This window comes from Prinia subflava, chromosome 6, assembly GCF_021018805.1.
Source record: "Prinia subflava isolate CZ2003 ecotype Zambia chromosome 6, Cam_Psub_1.2, whole genome shotgun sequence".
NCBI lineage: Eukaryota > Metazoa > Chordata > Aves > Passeriformes > Cisticolidae > Prinia > Prinia subflava.
Window position 1 is genome coordinate 28,764,985 of NC_086252.1, and position 20,533 is coordinate 28,785,517.

At 40.4% G+C, this 20,533-nt stretch overlaps 1 protein-coding gene across 1 annotated transcript in view; it reads right to left on the bottom strand.

Annotated features, from left to right (window-relative positions):
- Positions 1–20,533, bottom strand: part of ADCY5 (adenylate cyclase 5) — a 202,719-nt gene that overhangs the window by 79,995 nt on the left and 102,191 nt on the right. The window contains exon 2 of the mRNA XM_063400863.1: positions 2,484–2,633. Coding sequence (XP_063256933.1) covers positions 2,484–2,633 — 150 coding nt within the window. The remainder of the gene's footprint in view (positions 1–2,483; positions 2,634–20,533) is intronic.

Here is a 20,533-nt window from a genome sequence, read left to right on the forward strand (position 1 = left end):
CAGTTATTATGTACCGGTGAAGTGACTAGGACTGCTGTTTTACAAGTATAACAAGGCAGTGGTCTGACCTGAGAAAAAGAGCAAGAGCAAATCCATATATTATTCTCACTTCAAAATAACATGCAAGTATAGTTCCACTGAATTATACATTAAACAACTGCATCCCGAGGAGCACCAGTCTCTGAAACAGGCACATAGATGAAGGAGTACAACACAGATCTACTCTATTGACACACGTACACACGTGGACACACGTGTACATGGGCACACACATTCCCACAATGACTCTGCAAAGGAATTTCAACTATTTATGAAGTCCTCTCCCAAGATGACCTCAAATCACTATGAATATTTAGTATCCTAAGATTATCCTTTTCTCCTCAGGTTTAGTAACAGTTACTTTTTACCAAAAGTGATGCTGAGATTAAAAAAAAGGAGATAACAACTTTACAGAGACAAAAGGCATGCAATGCTAGAATTAAGACAATGCAGTCCCAAAAACCCATCTGTCACTCAAATGAGAGAACACCTGATTTTTCATGCAAGAATATTTCGCTCTGGGCAAACAACAGTGATTCCTCTAATGCCTCTGCCCTAGGTCATCTCAAGTAATGAAATCACAAGTCATCTCTTTTCTGCATTGGACATTCTGGATTTTCTATTTACTTTCAGGTTAATTTTGGGTGCTGGTAGATGCTCAATAAAGGAAAATACAATTTGCCTGAGAAAATCTGCCTGCCTTTAACAGAGCACACAAGAGCACCATCGATCTCCAGAAAAAGACAAGCAACTATAAATAACAGTGTTGGCCCGTGCAGTTGTGATTTCCTCCACCCCTGTTTGGAGACTGGCTCTCCCAGATGTGGGCTGAGCTGTCCTTATTTGTGTCTGCTGTCACCTCATGCTCATCTCAATGCATTATGCATAGAGAGGCATCTGAACTGAACCTGAGATCAATGACAGTGCAGGCTGTGGCAGCAAATAATCTCATTAGGAGTCTCCAGCTGCCAGGACCTGCAGTTACTGTTGGAGGGCCTGAAGAGCACTTGGCAGTGACTGGCTTTTGACCCACGTTTTTCTGATGTCCTGGCTTTCTTATGTATGGTATAGCACTTCCTGGAGAGGGGGAGAAGAAAAAAGCAGCAAGAGAGGGCATTTGTCAGGACTGTTCTTGGGAGCTGCTTCTGAAACAGAAGTGCCCAAATCCAGCAGAGCACAGGCATCTGAGCCCTGCTGCTAAGGCAGGCTCTCAGCAGGGAGGACAGAGCTGTAATCAATATGTAACATGGCATATCCTCTTGGCTCAAGCCTTTCCTCCTCTTCAAGGTGTGGAAGGAGGAGTGGCTGCTCATTTCATCTTTCTGAGACAATATTCATTGCAAAGGAAAAAAGGAGTCTTGAGTGTGAATCTTGTTTTCATACATAAAGTACCAAATAAGCACATGTACATGTTAATTCACAGTGAGGACTGAGCAGCAGCTATGCCAGCCAGAGGTACCTCATGAAACACTGCCAAAACACAAATCCATACCTGCAGATGGGCTGAGACATGAAGGAAAATGAAACTGAGTTGCCACAGAGATGCAAAGACTCCCCAGCTGATTCATTCCCCTGACCTCTTCCCAAGCCCACAACCAAGCTCTGAGATATCTCCCAAGGGACGAGTGGAAGTCCCATTTCATGATTCATTTGAAATTGGACTGAAGAGACCACTGTGAGATGTACTGCAGGGCAGAGATGTGTGTTAGCAAGGGAATAGCTAGGCTGCCCCAAAACACCTTCTGTGTCTAATTCTGAGGACAGAAGAGACTCATTGCAGGAGAACCCACAAATGAATTAGGGCAGCAGATACATTCAGTACCCTGACAACTAAGCTGTATGTTGGCAGCAAGAGGGCTTTTTATAGCAAAAAACCAATGAAGTTGATGATGAATCTTTCTTTTTGAACAAATACAATTCATCTGAAGCCAATAAGATATTGACAGGTGTGTAAGCAGCTAGGAGCCTTTGGGAAAGGAGGGAAGAGAACTTTCTTTGGAGGCAGCAAGGAATGTTATGTTGTGTGGCCCTATTCTTGCCTGCCTTACAGCTGCCTTTTGGCAGTGGCTTGGCTGACAATCATGCCAGGCTTTGACCTTACAATGAAGGTCACTCCAAAGCCTGTGTGTTGCATCTGCATTTAACACTTGGCAGCAATGATGGATGAAAAAAACTATGCAGACTGTGTACTGTGGATTTTAATCCACAGAGCACATGCCACTGGATATGTTGCTTGTCTCTGGAAAAGTCTATCAGAGTATTAGACGAGAACTACACCATGAGCTTTCTTTCAAACCTTTAAAAATCCTATCCTCTAACAACAACCTATTCTTGCCTGGATTACTCATGAAGGAAGAAGCTTGCAAATCCCATCCTACAGGAACAATTTGCATGCTAATTCTGTTTCAGTGTTTTTATTTTTTATTTCCAACTGTTGCTCTTACCTGCTGCTGGTTTTCCCTTTGAGAGTGCAGCCTGGCTTGTATGCATTCCCTGGTTTCCTGGAAAGCCTGTCTTTGGGACACCTCTGCTGGGTAGTGGGTACACACGCCTACAATGTTTGTACAGGAGAAGATGAGAACGTTGGAGACCAGCTGCAACAAAAACAAAAAAAGAAGGAAAAAAAAGAGAGAAAAACACTTGGTTACACTTTGGAAAACTGCCATTGGTAACAAAGCACCAGCCAGAATCCAGCCCCTTCCATGACTCCTTAATCCAACACATATTTAAACATCAGGCTCTTAATTCTAGTGTATCTAGTCTTTAAAATACAAAACTTCCATATATGACCTCAAATATATGTTCTTTCCACTCTGTACTACTTCAGAAAGAAAAGGTACAATTCCACTGGTAGTTCTGCAATCTTGCTTTTGGTTATCTATTATCTGGGAACTACTGAGACACAAATCAATCTAAAAATGCATCATTGCTCCATCACTGGAAGCCACTTATAACTCACGCAGAGAGATCTGGCGGAGGAACACTAATATTTTCCTGTTTGTGTACCTATATGTCTGGCTCAAAAACATTTCAAAGGTACATTAACCAATATTTTCAAATACTGCTTAAAATACTGAAGGTAAAGTGTTGTTATTCATTCACAAGGTTTCAGAGCAGTTTTTATAATCTAGTTGCAACTCAAAATCTTACGTTTCTAGATAAAAACAAGTTTTTTACATTTCTGCATGAGTACAGAAACGAGTTGCTAAGTCTGAAGCATATTTCAGCTGGACAAGCATGAAGGAAGATATGTCACTCTTCTGCTCCCATGTGTGTTATGTTTTGTACAGAAACAGTCACATAACTTTTGCTGAAAACTTGTGTTGCAACCTTTTATTTCCCAACTATTTTTTAATAAAAAGGAAAAAAATATTCATGCCCATTGCTGGTATTTGTTTCAAGCAAAATGCTCAAAGCCCATTCTGATGGCGTAATGTAAACGTTTCCCTTAACAGAGGTCCCTTCCAGGAGGACTTCTTGAGACTTGCACAAGCTGTACTGGATCACCCTTTGAGGACAGACTTAGTTGAAACACCTCGCACCTCTTCCAGGGGGAAAGACTGTCAGACTTCCAAGATTCTTAATAACACAGATCTTTGCTCTATTCCCTAATGTGCTCAAATATATCCTTTGCCTTTATTAATTTTTTACTCGCAGAATAAAAAAAGCGGTTTCCAGCCCATTCCCTGAAAATATGGAGCCACTCTGAAGGGCAGGAGAGCTGCAGGACAGCCCTCAAGCCCTGAGCTCACAGGGATGCTCAGAACTCCCCAAACCAACCTGGACACTGTGCAGGAGAGAGGAGCTGTCCCCATCTCAAACATGGACTCACACCCCAAGAGCACAACCTCTCCAGAAAAATCTGACTGGTGGGGTTGCAGAACTCTTTGACTGCGTTCGTATGCTAAGGACAGCGACAATTCTTTTATTGACAACTCTGACTCGAAACAGGACTTAGGCAGAAAAACCTCCTCTTTCAGCTCAAGATAAGCAACACCATCCACCACAGCCAGAGGAGGGACTCCTCTCTGTGGATGGCAACACTCCAGCTTCCCGAGGTGCTGCACCCAAGCGCTGCATTTGGGCCATGTCCCCACAGTGAGTTCCCACATTTCTGTGCCCCACTGCAGTACAAGGACCTGCAGGTCATGGACACCCCCAGGTGACTGTCACCATCTAGATGGATTTTCAGACCACTGGTTTTCTAGGATGAAATTATTGTCAGCCCCTACAGATGGGTCCCTCCATGCAGAGCCCGCAGTTCGCACAGAGGTGGGGCTGCTGCAGGTGCAGGTCACACAGGTGGACATAAAATAAGTCCCAACCCTAAACCCACAGATCCCCTTCACAATCATAGTCTCAGTCAGCTCTTTCTAAGCCCTGCTGGATCCTGCCGGATCCAAGGATCTCCACCTCTCTCTCCCAGGTTGATCAAACACCAGACAACCCCCACCCAGATCCTGCCCAGTTAACCTGAGCCACTGCTGCACCCAATGGGCATACAATGGTATTCTTTTGGTGATAATGATGAATTTTAAAGATGAAAAATCCCCCCGGCATAAAACTCCATCCAGTGCTTATCATATTGAAAAAACAAAACAAAACAAACCTCACAACATTATAAGAGTGTCACAATAGGGGTTTCCTGGGATTTACTCTGATTCCCACTCCATGGGTGCACTGATTGAGACTCTCAACCAATGAGCAGAACTTCTACAAGTTCGATCTCCTTGCTATTAGAGTTGTGCAGTAATTAGAAAATTTGTAAGGGCAAATAAAATGGTACAAGCATGTACGATATATTTTGAATGAATAAAACTGAGAACAAAGAAGGTTTTAAGGGAATAAGTAGTTTTCTGCTTTAATGTTAAGGCTCTGAGATTTCATTTCGCTTACAGTCACTAGCACAAATCCCCGAAAACATCCCCAAAACAATGACTCAAGCCTCTCACCAAGAACAAGAGACAACAGGTGGTTTAGATGCCAGGCAACATATCAAGAATTGACCCAGCAGAAAGAGGAACCCCTCAGTCCTGAAAACAAGCTTTTTTTAGGTCTTTCTGGACAAATTGGTGTTGTGCCAACAAAAAGTTCCCCCAGTAGGGTCCCCGCAGAGAGATACAGTTGCTGTGATGATGCTTAAAGAGCCAGGCTGTGCTGTTCAGGGTGTGTGCTTCATTTCAGACACGAGACAGGGAGTACAAAAAGCACCATCAGAACTGACATTAGTAATAAGGTTTTTAGAACACCAAGCAGTTCAACTTTTCAGCACTCACTAACGTCATTTTACACAAACCCAAGGGACTTCACAGACTGATTTACAAGACAGACTCAGATGACCATGCTTCATCAAGTAAGAACAAAAACTATATTGAAATGTAATTTTTAAGTAGCAGAGAGGCAGGTATCTGTATTTATTCTGTTTAGCAGGAGCTCATTTAATTCACAGTATGGCATCTTTGCAACACCCTGAATCATAAGGAGTGAAATGACTGTGTAATATCTGTGTTACTGTGTAACTTTTCTGTGAAAATATTAAAGATCTGCAGAGATTTAAAACTGACGCTTCTTTTATTTGCAGCCACACTTGTTAGTGAGCTAACAAAGAGAATTCTGTTCAATATCTGTTCACAATTTGCTACACAGCCATTTCAAAACACAATAAAGGAAAAAAAATATCTAGGAGCAATAGTTTTTTCACAGTCCTCTGTCTTAACAAAATAAATTTATATCCTGTTTGCCAAATGGTACTACTTGCTTATCAGCTTCCTTGCCATTTTGCTATGGTAACCAGCTTCAGTCCCAAGAGGAAAGAGATGATGTAGATACTAAAAATCTGATTCCCTAAGCTCCATGGCCTGAAAAGTAAAAACATATTATGGCAGCTATTTCAGACAATCTGTGCTTGAAGAGCTGTTCAAGGCAATGGAAAGATAAAATTGTCTGTTTTGTAGTTGCCTTCCTTCCCCTGCCTAACTGGAGATTTAAAGCAAGAAGATTCCTACCTTTCTGATTTTGGAAAACAATAGTTTATAAAGACCATTTAAGTAACATATAACTCCTAGATAAGCTAATAAACCTGCCTGCAGTATTGGCACATATGACTATTTCATAAACTAACATATTTACTCTTCCATGACCTGTGTGAGGCAGAGAAATGCTGTTCTCCTGGTGTTACCAAGGCAGAGCTCTTCAAAGGTGATTCAGTTCCTAAGGAAGAGCTACGTACTATGAGGAGTTTTCAAAAAACCTCTGTGACTCCTGAGTGCCATTGAAATAATAGATCACTCAATCTCAGACAACAAAACAGTTTCCAGCTCCTTTGATTTCATCGCACAAACAGAGCACTGCAACGCTTTTGTTGAATCTCCCGCAGGAAACTGTTTTCAATAATTTTTTCCCCTGGTGACTGAAGGGGAAAAAAGACAAGAGATGGAAACAGTTTAGTTCCACATGTTCCAGGAGTTATGAAAACCTGGTATTACAAAATCAAAATGGAGAGCTAAATTTGTCCTGACACCAGTGTTATAAAATTGATGTTTTGGGCACCTCAGGCCAGGCTGAGGAAGAAGCAGGATGTCTCAGCGGCCAGGAGAGAGCCTCCAGACCACCACAGCAGAAAAAGTATCAGCTTGCATCAATATTGCCACACGTCCCCCTGCTGTGTTTCTGTTCGATAATTCTTCAAACACCAGATGCTATTCAATATGTAATTAAGAGACAACAACATGCTTAAGAGAAATAGCATCAAGATAAATTTAGTTAGTTCCCTACCTCTGCCAGAGCAAACAAGGTTGGCTATTGGCATGGGAAGGTGGGCCATATTCCTTGCAATATCATTGCTTATTATAAAAGTCACAGCTTCTGGTTTTTGCCAAGTTACTCTGCTTTGGTCCACTTCTGTTGCAAAGGCTCAGGGTTACTTCTGTTCTAAGTTCACAGCATTAGGCTATTCCCTTTAGTTTCTAACACCACTAACCAGTATTCTGTTTTACAACACCATGAACCAGTTTTTCTATTTATTTTTCATTTAAATCAAAATACTGTTTTGATATTTTTCTAAGGTCATGTTTTGAAAACAATTACTTTTGAAGCTTTTACTGTGTGGCAATAAAACTGTCACAAGGAGAAATAAAGCACATATATGGAGATTAAAAAGTCATGCAAAACAACCTGCAACAAACACCAAACTATGTAACCCTTCTTCCCAGAGCATGACACTGCTCTGCCTCAGCTTTCCAGCTCTCATGATACTCAGCCATAACACTTGACTTTCTAGGCTACATTTCAAAGTGGTTGTATATGGAACTGGCAAAGTGGTCCAATTAGTAATTGCAGGGGCAGACACTGAGATTATCTTTACTTCTGAGAGTTACATTTTTAACCTTTAAAAATTATTATGAAATCTTGAATACTTACTGCAAACAATGTAAGAACAAAAATATGATGATTAAAAATGCTCTAACTATCCACGACAATGCTGCTGCACCAATATGTGCAATCATGAATTAGAAGTATGGATAAATTCTAAAGACAAAAAGGACAAATATTATGAAAAAGTGTTGTTGTTATAAGATATAGCTGGTGCTGTTTTTTAAACACTTTCCCTGAACAGCAATTAACCCTCTATTGCCTCTTTATACAGTACTGTCTAATAAAAAAATTGGAGGAGCTACAGAGCCAAAGGCATAATGAAAATTAAAATGAAAGACAACATCAGCTGGCTCCAAGATCAAATTACTCATGTATTTGTGTTGTATATACAACAACATCTTTCATTTCCCAGAGCTACAGCCAGCAGAGTACTGAGATAGTGAAAACTTGTAGATGATGCTGGAAAGATTTATTAAACAGTTAAAGTCACATGGTCCTCTCCCAGTGCTTGGCCAGTAAAGAACAGTGTAAGTACTGGTGAAGAAATCAGGAGGTTTCAATTTCAAACGTGCCAAGTACTTTGTCTGAGTATTGAGAGATAAGTGCAACATCCAAAGATTACATCAATCCCCCTGAGAGGCTGAGAACAAATTTTCTGTTGGTGCTGTGTGGTGCCTTCCCTCCCTGTTTGCCACTGCTGTACAGCAGCCACTGCTTGGACCTTGAGCAGAAGAGAAAACCAGTTACAGCCACTGCCTTCCAAAGGCTTCTCTAACACAGGAGCAGCGCTGCTGAAGCCAGTGTCAGGAGTTTCAATGCCTCCCTAAGTCATAGTTAAACACTGCAAAGTAGCAGAATTCTCTAGAGTATTCTTTAGAGCAATGTTCTACATATGCAGTAAATCTCTTCAGGTGATGGGGAGAACAAAAAATATCTCTGCAGAAACACTTCTGAAACTTTTTTATGTTCCTTCTGTTGGGTAAGCCTACAAGGAATAAAAGCTGCCCACTTCACTCTTTCAGCTAGAAAGAGTGTATTTGGCATAAAGTCACTCGCTGAGAGTGGCACATGGTATTTTGGCTGAAAAACACTAAAATAGCCCTTATGCTACTTGTGAATCTCTCTGTTCATGAACTGCAGTCGATAAAAACATTAATCTGACGCCATCCATTCTGTATATTTCAGTGACCATCCCACCTTTCCAGTCCCAATAGTACCCTGATCTCTCAAACGTGATGCTCTTCTCCCACAGGAAAGCCAAAAAAGTATTTTGCCCCACATAAGCTAATTCTTTCTTTAGAATGAAGAGAATTATTATCTAATTTACTTTTAAAATACATGGTTGCATGTGGAGACATAATATACTATACCCCTAATTCACAGCAAAAATCAATTTTAAAAATTCTCTTAATTGTTTCATAGCATATCAAAATCTTGGATGCTGGATTCTTAATTGTAATGCTTCACACCTTATTCTATATAATTTTAATTAATTTACTGATTGTTGTAACTGCAAATCTTCTGTGCATTCTTGCCCACCAATATTTGTACTGTTATGCAGAATAGAGTATTTATGATTTGGGTTTTTTATCATTAAAATCTTTAAATCCTGCTCTTATTAAAGAATAAAATATTACCAATACAGATTCTTTTTTAAATGAGGCTTCTCAAGAGGAAAAATTTTTACATAAAATGGATAAGTTCTACTTCCCTATCAGTGTTTTATTAATTTTTCTGCTGGGATTTCATTTTCTTTCATTACTAACTGATAAGATTAAGAAGCAGAGAATATATTGTCCTAACCAAATCTTGGTGTAACATCAGCTAAGAGAAATATTTGTGCGTCTAGGTTTTCCTGGAACTCTATCACAATCCCAGAAAAGCATCCCTTGCATGCATGGTGCCACAGCCTGGGGGAAGTGCTGTGCTTCTCTAGCAATAAAACAGTAGGGAAGGAGATTCCTGGCTCTGCCATCCATCCTCAACAAACCTCTGTGGCAAACAAGTTTTTCTTTATCTCCACATTTAACATACTTTAAAAGGTACAAATCAGCACTAGTTTTCATGCAAGGATCCTCGATGGTGATTCAGATGAAGCAAGGCAAAAGCTGCGTGGCATTCCAGGAAAACACCCCGTGGCCCTTGGTGCAAGAGGGAGACTGTGAAACAACTTAGGGGGAGGCCTCCTCCACTACAACAGGGACATTTCTCCTTTCCTTTCCCCTGCTGACAATTCAGCCCCTGCTTTTTATTTCAATTACCACCTAAGTCTTGGCAAACAGGCTGTCCCCTTGAAATCCAGTGGCTCCTTATCTTAAGAACACCAGCCAGATGCTTCTACTGAGCACAAGACGCACGTTTGGCCTGTTTCAAATCTGCTGTGGCAGCCTCCAGAAGGAACAACATGGCAGAAATGGAGGACCTGGATTGAAACACATCTCATGAGCAATACTGTGCAGCATTTGTAACATTTTAACCCTTCAGCCCACTTGACCTGACCCTAGTAAAAGTGCATTTGTACCACAAGTGAATTCATCTCCCTGGAAGTGTGTTTATTTCTGATCCACAGAGGTGACAAAGACTTCAGCAACCAAACACAATCTTACCAAAATAAAAGCCCTTCAAACGGGCCTTCAAACATTAGGTACTTCTCTTTGAGGATGTGAAAGTGGATGAAAGCTTTTAGACCTTTCTGTGCATGACTCACAGCTGTCATTGGATAAACATCTTCCCATAAAAAACATGTCAAGATAATTTTGACAACTGTACAAAATTTGCCCAGATGCATGATAGCTTAGGCAATTTAGACAATGACTTTAGTTAAGAAAATTAAGCAAAGCTCTGATATTCCAGCAAAATCAATTGTTCTGCAAATGATTGTAATCACGTTTGAGTTATTTTCATGCCAGTCCCACCTGTCCCTGTGCTCCTAAGACACGAGGAGCTGGTAAGATAAGATACAATAAGCATTAATAGAAAAATATCGTAATTGAATGGAAGTTGGATTAAGATGTCTGGTTATCCAGATTCTGCACAATGTCTCTCAAGCTAATGGAAGCTCTAATCAATGAGGAGAAAAGTCAAGAAATGTGCTTTATTCATCATTTATATCCCTTTTCCTTCCCTATCTGATGGAAGGGATGTGAGGGACAGAATACAAATGCTTGGGTTTTCTATCAGGCTTTCTTAAAATTAATCTGCTACACTGAAACACACATATAAAAATCCATTGATACACACCAACTAACTCAACAAGCAAATACACAAACTGATCTAAGCCATAGTGAGAGCAATATTATGTTTACTTTGCTTTTCTGCATTTTTTCCCCCTTTGGAACGGGTTGTGCCTGGCAGCTGTCCCAAGAACGTGATCTCACAGAAGAGACTTCTGAAGCCCAGGGTTCTTCACCGCCACCTCTGTGCCACTCCTTCCCCTCCCCATCCTCCTGTCCAGGGGTGCTCTGCCTTTCCCAGACCCTACACAGTGCCAGCAAATGCTTCACAGAGAAGAACATGCCCAAGACTTGTGGCTGCATTCAATGGCTGTGGGAGAAAACATCTGTGCTAAATAGGCAAAACCATGAAGACAAACACCCCTCTGCTTGCCCCTGTCACAGTGAATCCTAGTCCTTAGTGTTCCTGGGAATATTTCAGGCAGCCCTGGACTCAGATACAGGCAATGCATCACATCCCTTATCTTCCATCGTCATTTAAGCACAGGAGTCACCTCCAGGTCACTGGGAAAACAAAAATATTTATCTAGTTACATGAAAGTCCTATTTATCTGGGAAAAAAAGGAACATTCTCCACTTGCTCAGCAGGCAGAAATGGGTGCCCTAAATATGGTCTGTAAGACAGAAAAAATACTATTTCCCAAGCATTTAGAATGTGTGTTTTGGGAGGTGGTGAGTTAGACTGGTTTTGTTTGTTTGTGTGGGAAGAAATGTAAAATTGAAGAAAGAATGGAATACAGATGGGTATTTTGGTTTTGATTTAAAAAAGACCTCCTTTTTTCCTCTGTTGCTGGATTTCAAATCAAGCCAGAGCCACTTGCCCACAAGCTCTGTTCCTTCCTATTAACATCCCTATCCTGACATATATATTTTAATAAACAAAACTTACCAAGCACTACCAGCAAAGTTTGAACTCCTGAACTGAAGCAATGGCTTGCACTGGATGAGGCGAAGGAGCAGCATTCATAACAGATTGCAAAGATTGTGCACAGCCACCACCAATGTCCGAGTCAATCTGTGAGGGACCTGACTGGATCACATCCTCTCCTTCAAAGGCTGCTGCCTGGTTTTGTCAGCTGCTACAGTAAACTGGGCTTACTTCTGCATCAGAGGGGATGCACACAAGTCTGAGATTTGTTATCATATCTGGCTGCTCCAGCAGCTGAGCATACTGATCTCTGAGCAGATTTGGATTCAACAACACAAAAACTCAGTAAGCAAATTCCTGACCAAATGTGAACCGAGCCCAATGGTCAGCTTGAAGGCACATTCCTTGGCCTTCAGCTTTGTCACGCTGAATTTCAAAGGTCTACGGTAATATAATAAAGATTTTATGCAGAAGGTCTAAAAGACACTTCAGAACTGTTTATGAAGGCAAGTTTAAGACAACCCAATGACATTGGTTATGACCAGCTCTGTTCATAATACAAATTACAACATAATTGAGCCTGCCTGGATTTCACTGTACACAACCCCTCTACTGTGTGCCTTTGGAGCTGCACTACTGCACTCTTCATGAGTCTTTCATTCTGCCTTCCTTACACTGCAAATCCTGTTATTATCCACCCTGCCCTTTCCTCTCAGCTCCCCAGTTCTGTCTGTCCCAAACACACACACACGATTCCAGGATCAAACCAAATGACTGTTTGTAAATTAGCCAAGACAACCCTTGCTCTCTTCCAACAGCATCAAGAATTTGGTTGCTCGCTACGACGTGTTTTTCACAGCATACTCTGCAAGTCACAATTTACACTGCTTTGCAGAATCTGAAGGAAAACATTTCAAGGTAAATTTTCAAGGCATTTGTATTGAAAGCATTATCCAAGCCCCATACCACAAGACTGCACCATTAATTTCTGTAAGCATTATGAAATGGCAGGAAGCTGGATTTGTGAATCAAGATATGCTACAGGCAAAGAATGTTTGAGTAGGATCTTAAACCCGCTTTTTCTTACTGTCAAATGTGTAAGATGAATATACTGAAAATACTGGAATTACAATACTGGAAAAATGCCACTGTGTAACAGAACTAAACAAACTAACTGCACTTTCCTGGAGACGCACAGTTTGGAAGTGCCTTTAAATTCTGACAATTGAAGTAAGTTGGGTTGGCTGGGAATTGGGTAGGATATAAAGAAACTAAATCCAAATTTCTGCTGCTAGTGGAAAATTTTGAGCCTGTAATTGAGCATGTACTTTTATTCTCCCCAAGATCATTACCAGAAATTATGCAGCTGAATAGGTTTTCTGAGGTGAACCTAAAATAGACTGAATATCATACTAACCTCCCCAAGAGGATACTGTACACCCCAGAACTGAACTTTGAAAAACAATATATTACAATTATTTAAAGCAACCTAATATGAGGAAGACAGACAGAAAAAAATAGGCAGTGCTTATTTTCAGAATTTTTTGTAATATGACAAGATAGGACCTAAGAGACCTCCTGGACTATAGAGCTCATTTCCCACTTGCCTCTTAAAAATTGTGGTAACCAAAAACCTGATACCACAATTCGGTTGAAGTCCTCTGAACAGCAGTAGCTGCTTTTCTCATATTATATGCAATATTTTTCTTAATATATTCCAAAGAGATATTTTTCTTGTAGTGGACAATATTGACAATAAAAAAATTAGCTTGCAATCTTCTTTCCTTGTCATCATCATCTATTTCATCACTGCTTAAATATTTAGTCATGGCATTAGATTTTTAATTTCCAAGAATACACCTCCTATGCTATTACTAGGCCTTGCCTAGTAAGCCTTTCACAAATCAGCCCTTGTATCATGTTCATATTAACTAGTTCAGTTCAAAATGAGTTTATGGAAAGTACTTCAAATGTGGAAGATAACTGGATAAACAATTACATGAAGAGAAAATAGAGCCAAGAGGTTTTGCTGTCTATTGAAAAACAGGTACAGTTGTTGCCTTTAAGTCTAGGAAATCAAAGCAACACAAATGAAGAATTTAGCAAGAGATAATAATAAAAAAGTGGTGAGAAATGTTTCAGTATGTGATCAGATCCATGACTGTGGCTTGAAATGCTAAACTGGTTCTTTGCCATGCTACTGTAATGTGATAGCATTTGTCAGTTTAAATCCAATAGGGAGCTCCTAAGCCATTTGGATAGGATAAAGATATTGGAAGCAGTTGTCTACTCTTATCAGTTTAACTGTATCAGCATAAGACAGAACTAGAGAACATTATTAATTATATCTCTCAGATGCTATTTCATCATACACTTCTTTGTGCTTTCTGGTGAAGCAAATATGAGCTATCCCTTCAAATGTGAAATAGGTGGTCCTTGACAGCAGTGATAACTGGCACATCCTGCTGCAGAGCTGGTAAACTCACAGTAAACAGAGGAAAAAGTGAAAGGACAGCAAAAATCACAAACCACAAATCTCCTACTATGCAATGCAAAGTAGGAAAATACAGAAACACAACAGATTAAACCAAAATACTTAAATGAGTAATTTTTGTCATTGACTTCATTCATCCACTGAGGGCTACAAGACAGTCTCTAAAAATTGCCAACTGCTCTTTGAGAACAGCAATACCAAAATAAACTGAGTCAGATGTACATTGTCTGCCTGTGAACAAAACCCCTCCAAACTATTCCCTTTTAAGAAACCATTTCGGAAATTTATAGCAGAAATCAACTGATAACCACAACTAGTCCAGCAATCAGATGCTGAGCTGTTGGCATAATGTCAGGCAGTTCACAAAGTCTTTGCAGTTCTGGAAAACACACACACACACACAAAAGGCAGAGAGAAGGGAGAGTGTAGTGAAACCTCAGAAGGGGCAGAACCCACACAAAATGACAGGAGAAAGAAATGGAGATCAGAACAGAGCACCAAGAGTGGTAAGTTATGGACCAAGAGGCACAAACAGCTTTTTGGAATGATTACATATTTCCTTCCTATAGAACCTGAAATCAAACCACTGGTTTTTTTCCCCACTGTTTTTTCTGCCTCAAAAAACAACTTCTGCTAAATAACAACACGTACAGTCCCTTCAACCAGCAGGTCTGGAAAGGACCAAATGGACTCTGTTGCCATCCCCTGCACAGAGAATGTAAGTATTAAACACTGTATTTGTCCTGAGACTGCCTTGAACCAGAGAAGTGATTTAAGGCTGCAGCAGCAAATACCTAAATGCTGAATAATGTTCATCAGCTCACAGGCAAGTTTTTATCTGTTTCATGTAAGGCTCAGTGGGCAATGTGTCACATTTCCAAGCATGAGTACTCAACTTCAGAGATTCCATTTACCCTTAAAATATCACTTTTACAATGCAAAATTGCTATATCTGATGATCAGCACTGCACACAGAGAACTATCTTAAAAATGGCTGTTAGTTACTTCAGAACAAGCTGTGCTCTTTTGAAAGAGAAACTAGTTGGAAAATCAGCATCAGATTTTGTTGGAATTTCAATATGTATATGAGACAGCTGAATATCGAGGACTTGGACCCCAGGGAGAATATTTACTTTCCTCACCCTTTCCTACCACTATGGGTAGGTCAGATGCTAGATACCATTCCAACTGTGCACACATCAGTTCTAAACAAGAATTAAAATGCTAGAAGTTACCTATCCAAGAGAAGAATGAGAATTAGAGATTGAAAACAACAGAAACAGGAAGATAAATTGGCTTACTACCCATGTGTTTCTTCAATTCGAGAAACATGAGCAGCATGATGTCTTGCGGGGGAGGAAGGTAGAGAAAAGAAAGATCCAAAAGTGTTCATTGTCCTAAGTCCACTGCCCTACATACTGTCATAAAAGCCACTCCAGAACTGGAGTTAGTGTGGCTGACAGTGACTAAACCATAAAACAATTTGGTGGATCATGAAGAGCCTGCCTGCAATCATGCCTTCTCAGCTCTGCTCCTGGCAGCTCGAGTGCCAAACATCAGCTCCAGCACCAAAGGAAAAAAGATACACCTGGCAGGAACAGCTTCCATTTCAGGGAGAAGAAAGTCAGTCCTTGGTCTGAAAGCAGATGGAAAATGTGCTCAAGCACACTGATTCCCAAACTGTCGGAAGCAGATGAAGATCCCTGACATGGAAAATCATCGTATTATCAGCAGGTGCCATTCCCTCAGGGGAGGTGAATAACTCCATAGAATGGCATCTCAGTCTTTCTCCAACTCTACAGAATTGCCCCAGCCCAGACACACTGAAATCTCACCCACCAGAAGTTCCATCCAGCCCCTTTTTACCTCCTCTGTCTGTAACAGCTGCATTAAACAGAACACACACATTTCTTCATGTTACCTTACACCTCATGTAGTCAAGAGGTTTGTACTAAGACCCATAAAATACTGACACTGTCACTAGTGCTTTATTCAGACAGAGAATTTATTTAATCCCTGAAGCTATTCCCACTAATTTTTACAACTATCACAGTAGGGGATTATCTTTTAAAGAAATTATTAGGTTTTTCAAAATAACTTTTTTTTTTTCATATATTCCCCCCTTTCAACACAGTTTGCTCTGATCTTTAGGCCTCAGTTCCACTGTTTTCTGTCCCCCTGAGTATAATTCTAGTCCTTCTCTATTTGGCAAGATATACAGAAAGTGAACTTACAGTCCAGACCTCTAGGATTAAGATTCAAACAGAATTTTAGCATTTCCAGGAGACCTTTTACTAATCAGATATCATTACATCAGATTCCTTTCCATGTCTATTTTGGTATATCAGACCTTCCTGTCTTTTGTTTGTTTTTTCCCTCTGTGTGCATTACAGAACCCAGTTTTAATTGCTCTGCAACACCTGATTTAAAACCATCTTGAACATATTCAAGGTAGCACATTAGAAATATTCTCTAGATCTTATGCTGAAGGACTCAGTCACTAATCCATTTAAGCAGCATGAAGTGATAGGAAAGTCACATGTAAATTCAATCAGAAGATTTTAAAAATTGCTTTTTTTTCCTGGTCCCACAGGGAAATCAATTTTTGGCATTTCTGCCCACACACTCAAAGATTTTTCAGGTGTACAGCTGTCACCAGTTCATTAAGATGCTTTGATGAGGTGTTTTTAGGATCTAAAACTCAGGATCTGTATAAAAAGTTAAATTTGTAAAAGCAGTTTAAACAAATGAGCTGCTCCCACAGTAAAGCATTTACTTTGGGCACCCAAAATTAAAGCAATTAATGAACTTTTTAAAATTCTCAAAAAAACCACCTTAGTTCTTGTTCCCTTCCATATTCTGGTTGAGCAATTATATCCTGAGCTTTGATGGAGACAGACACTGAAAGGTATTAACAGACACAGTGAGGGTCACTGTTCAGAAGAGGAGAGGCTGTTGATTTTATTTCCCACTGGAATCTACTGGGAATAAATGAACTAAAGGATTCCAGAAGAACAGCTTGTTCTGTGGGCCTTGCTCAGTTCAAACAGGAAAAACATAAGTTATTAAAATATATACACAGAGTACAAGGACTGAAAACAGGCTCTGAGTTCTTTTGCTCTCCAAATCACAAGCCTAGACCAAATGCCTTGACTCTTCTTACTGCATTACTGTTTTTTATTACTACTAGTGACATGCCAGCACTTCTGTGCATGCTGCCTCCCTCACCACACTGTCAGAGACTGCCCATACCACAGAGGTTCCCATTCAAACCAAGGTTTTTATAATGGTTTCACAGCAAGGCAGCCAATGACTGAATAAAAAAGGGACAGCAGTCCCCTTCAAACAGGCTCAGTTTTCCAGGCCAGTGCACAAAACACCATTGCTACCTCTGCTGACCACAAAACTCCAATACTAATACTTCAGAGAAAGATACTTCAGGAAATTCTACATTAGACCAATGTGTGACTACAACAATCTACACATCATTCCTCCAGGAGCCCATTGTTTTGGTTCAGCATCATGGTTAATGTTTCTTTTGCTATCCTAAATGCAATATGCAAGGGGACAGGGGAGCACCGATCTCAGCCAGTCCTCTCGGTACTTACCTGCTACAACCCTGCCCTACCAAACTCTAGGTGCTAAATTTAGACATAGAAAGGATAGAGTTAATCCATCCTTTCTATATCTAACACTAACAAGCATTAAACGATTTCCTACTCGATCATTAACCTGTCAAATTCAGCATAATAAAATCATCACCAGTTTAAGGAACTACAAAGGACTTGTCATGGAGAGAATTTTAAGAACACGACAATCATGTATAAATTTAAAAAACTAAGTGATGATCCTTTCCAAAGCTGGATCCTGAAGAATAATTTTCCACCTTCACACAGTAAAAGCAAATGCTTCTGCAAGAAGTTTTTTCTTTAAAAAAAACTTCTTAAAACTTTCTGAGCTTTCTTGCAAAGAACTCATTTGAATCACAGAGTCAGTTGCTGTGACACTTTAATGCTTTTCAGGAACCAGGCAGTGGTCTGGTATACTTTAAGTTTATGATTTATATTTCCCTGTAGTCTATCACAACCTATTACAACTATCAACAAGAGTTAAGGTGGGAGAACTAACACAGTAATTTTCCATCCACATTATGCCAGCTCTCAAATGCCAGACCTCTACTCCCAGAGTGTCTGCAGAGGCAGTGCAGTGAGTACATTGCAATCTCAGCTGTGAGCAAGTTACTGCTGGGCAATTTTCTAATACAGCCTGAAAATGCAAGAGATAATTCCAGGATCTCCACAAGCAGTAGGAGGAGGACAGTATTCCAGGCACAGTTTGCACTCACAGTTTGGAAACATCTGTACTATCAGATAAAGAGCCTTTTATAAGCAGTACTAAATTAATGAATTTCTACGAAGTATAAAGAGAGCCACAGAACAGAGATCCTTAAGTGGTAGCACACTGACAGATGAGGCCTATAATTTTGTGGGAGGAATTTCAGTGTAACTGCTTTTCCCTCACTCAGTTGTTTCCTGTGGTGACCAGCTCCCCTACCTACACCTTTCCTAGAAAGAGGGCTGCGACAGCAGCCAGGAGTTTCAGGCTCTACCTGAGCACCCTGCAGCCACCAGGTTAGCATAGCAGTCACACCGAATCACCTGAGAGAAACCGTGGGGTTCAGACCCACGAGAAAAGGTTCATCCTCAGCACGCAAGAAAACAGGGCCTTCAAGGTCATTGCAGAAGGTCTCATCTCCTTATTCTGACTAAATGACAAACGAAGCCCTTTGGGTATTCACAGAAAGGAGGGCTGCTGGCTGAGGTCTGGGTGTCTCCACCAAGCACGTCTCAACACAGCCAACAATTGCACTGGTGAGGTGAGCAGACAATCTTGGGGTGGCCTTGTCTGATGGTGATGGACGAGACTGTCCTGTCTCATTCACTCCCTGCTGCGCTTGTAGCCCTGCTTGATTTATTTGTAGCAGCAATACATTAATGTTATCTGACAGCCACTATTAAAGTGTCACAAGCATGTGTGTGCAATAACACAGATACTGCAGGGAATTTGCTGCAGGCCACTACCTCCTAGGCACAGAAAGCAAGGGGAGGCAGGGGAAATACCTTATGAAACAGAGATTAACTCCTAATTCCTCTTACTAGGAGAGAAAATTGACAAGGAAAACTATTACAGAGACCAAGCATAGGCAGAAGCCATGGTAACATCCAGACAAAATGAATGCTCCAAATTTTCCCACCTGTGTCCTGATAGTTACAAAACCCAGCAAAACCAAAACTAAACACAGGCACCCATAGGGCAACATCCCACTCACCCCACATAAGAAGATGGGCAGACTCACATGGCAGTGCTAAGTAGAAGGGTGACAACGGGCTGCTGGAATAATTAAAGAAAAATCTTCTCTCTTCCCTTTGTTTTTCTTTACAGTGGTGTACAAGCATGGTGATAAAATTGGCCTGCCTTTGGTTGATGACATCTGCTGCCTCCTCTACGACCCCTCAAGTACTTACAGATCTATTCTTATAGCATGCTTGAAAATGAGAGATAGTACCCTCATGTCTCATACATACAGAACAAGCAAATATTTAGCCCAAGGTCACAGCAAAAAACAGCAGCAAAGCCAGGATTTGCATAGAGATTTCTTAGGCAACAGATTATCCAATACTTTAATAAAAGCATTCACCATATTCTCTGTCTCAGCCTCTGAGACAACAGCTAAACAGGGAGAACTAAGCAAATATTGCTGTATCACCTGATGTCAGAAATGTTACAGAATCTGCCTTAATAATCATATACCCTGTGAATTCTGAGAAGTGACTCCAGGTCCATAACTCCTGAAAGCTGGAAACACTTGATAGATGCAAAAATCTCAGATACTGAGGAATAAAATCACTCTGATCTAAAGAACAACAACTTCATAACAAGAACCAAAGAATTATTTCTGTTCTGCGTGAGACAGAGCTTTTCATCTGCAAGTATGTGAAGGACATGTAAGGACCTCCCTGGCTCTTTTATGGCCTCACTGAAACCATAATGTATTGTCCTCAATATTCATGGATTATGGACCAGAATGATCATTATATTCACTGAAATTCAATGTATCAGGTAAAACAGTATAATTCTGTTACTTCTTCAAGGAACACTGAAACTAGCTTCTAGAAAGACAGCCAGGACTGGGCTGTTAGTCACCTGTCAAACATACAAAAACCTCGTTATGATTAGGACAGATGTCTTATATCCTTTGCTTCCATACTTTAAAAAGTTAACACTACAAAGCATTACTTTCTATCACACAATTACATTTTTTAAAAAAATTATCATATCTTTGTGTTGCTTGAGTGAGTTGACAGAGCCAGCTGATGTGGCCTGCTAATCACAAAATGCAGCAACGCTCATCATTGAGCAGAGCATAAAGCAAGGTCAAAAAAAGGTGCTGCTCAGTATTTACTGGTGCCTGTGCCAACATTTTGATGTGGTTTGCTAAAGATTCTACTACACAGGGCCTAGCAA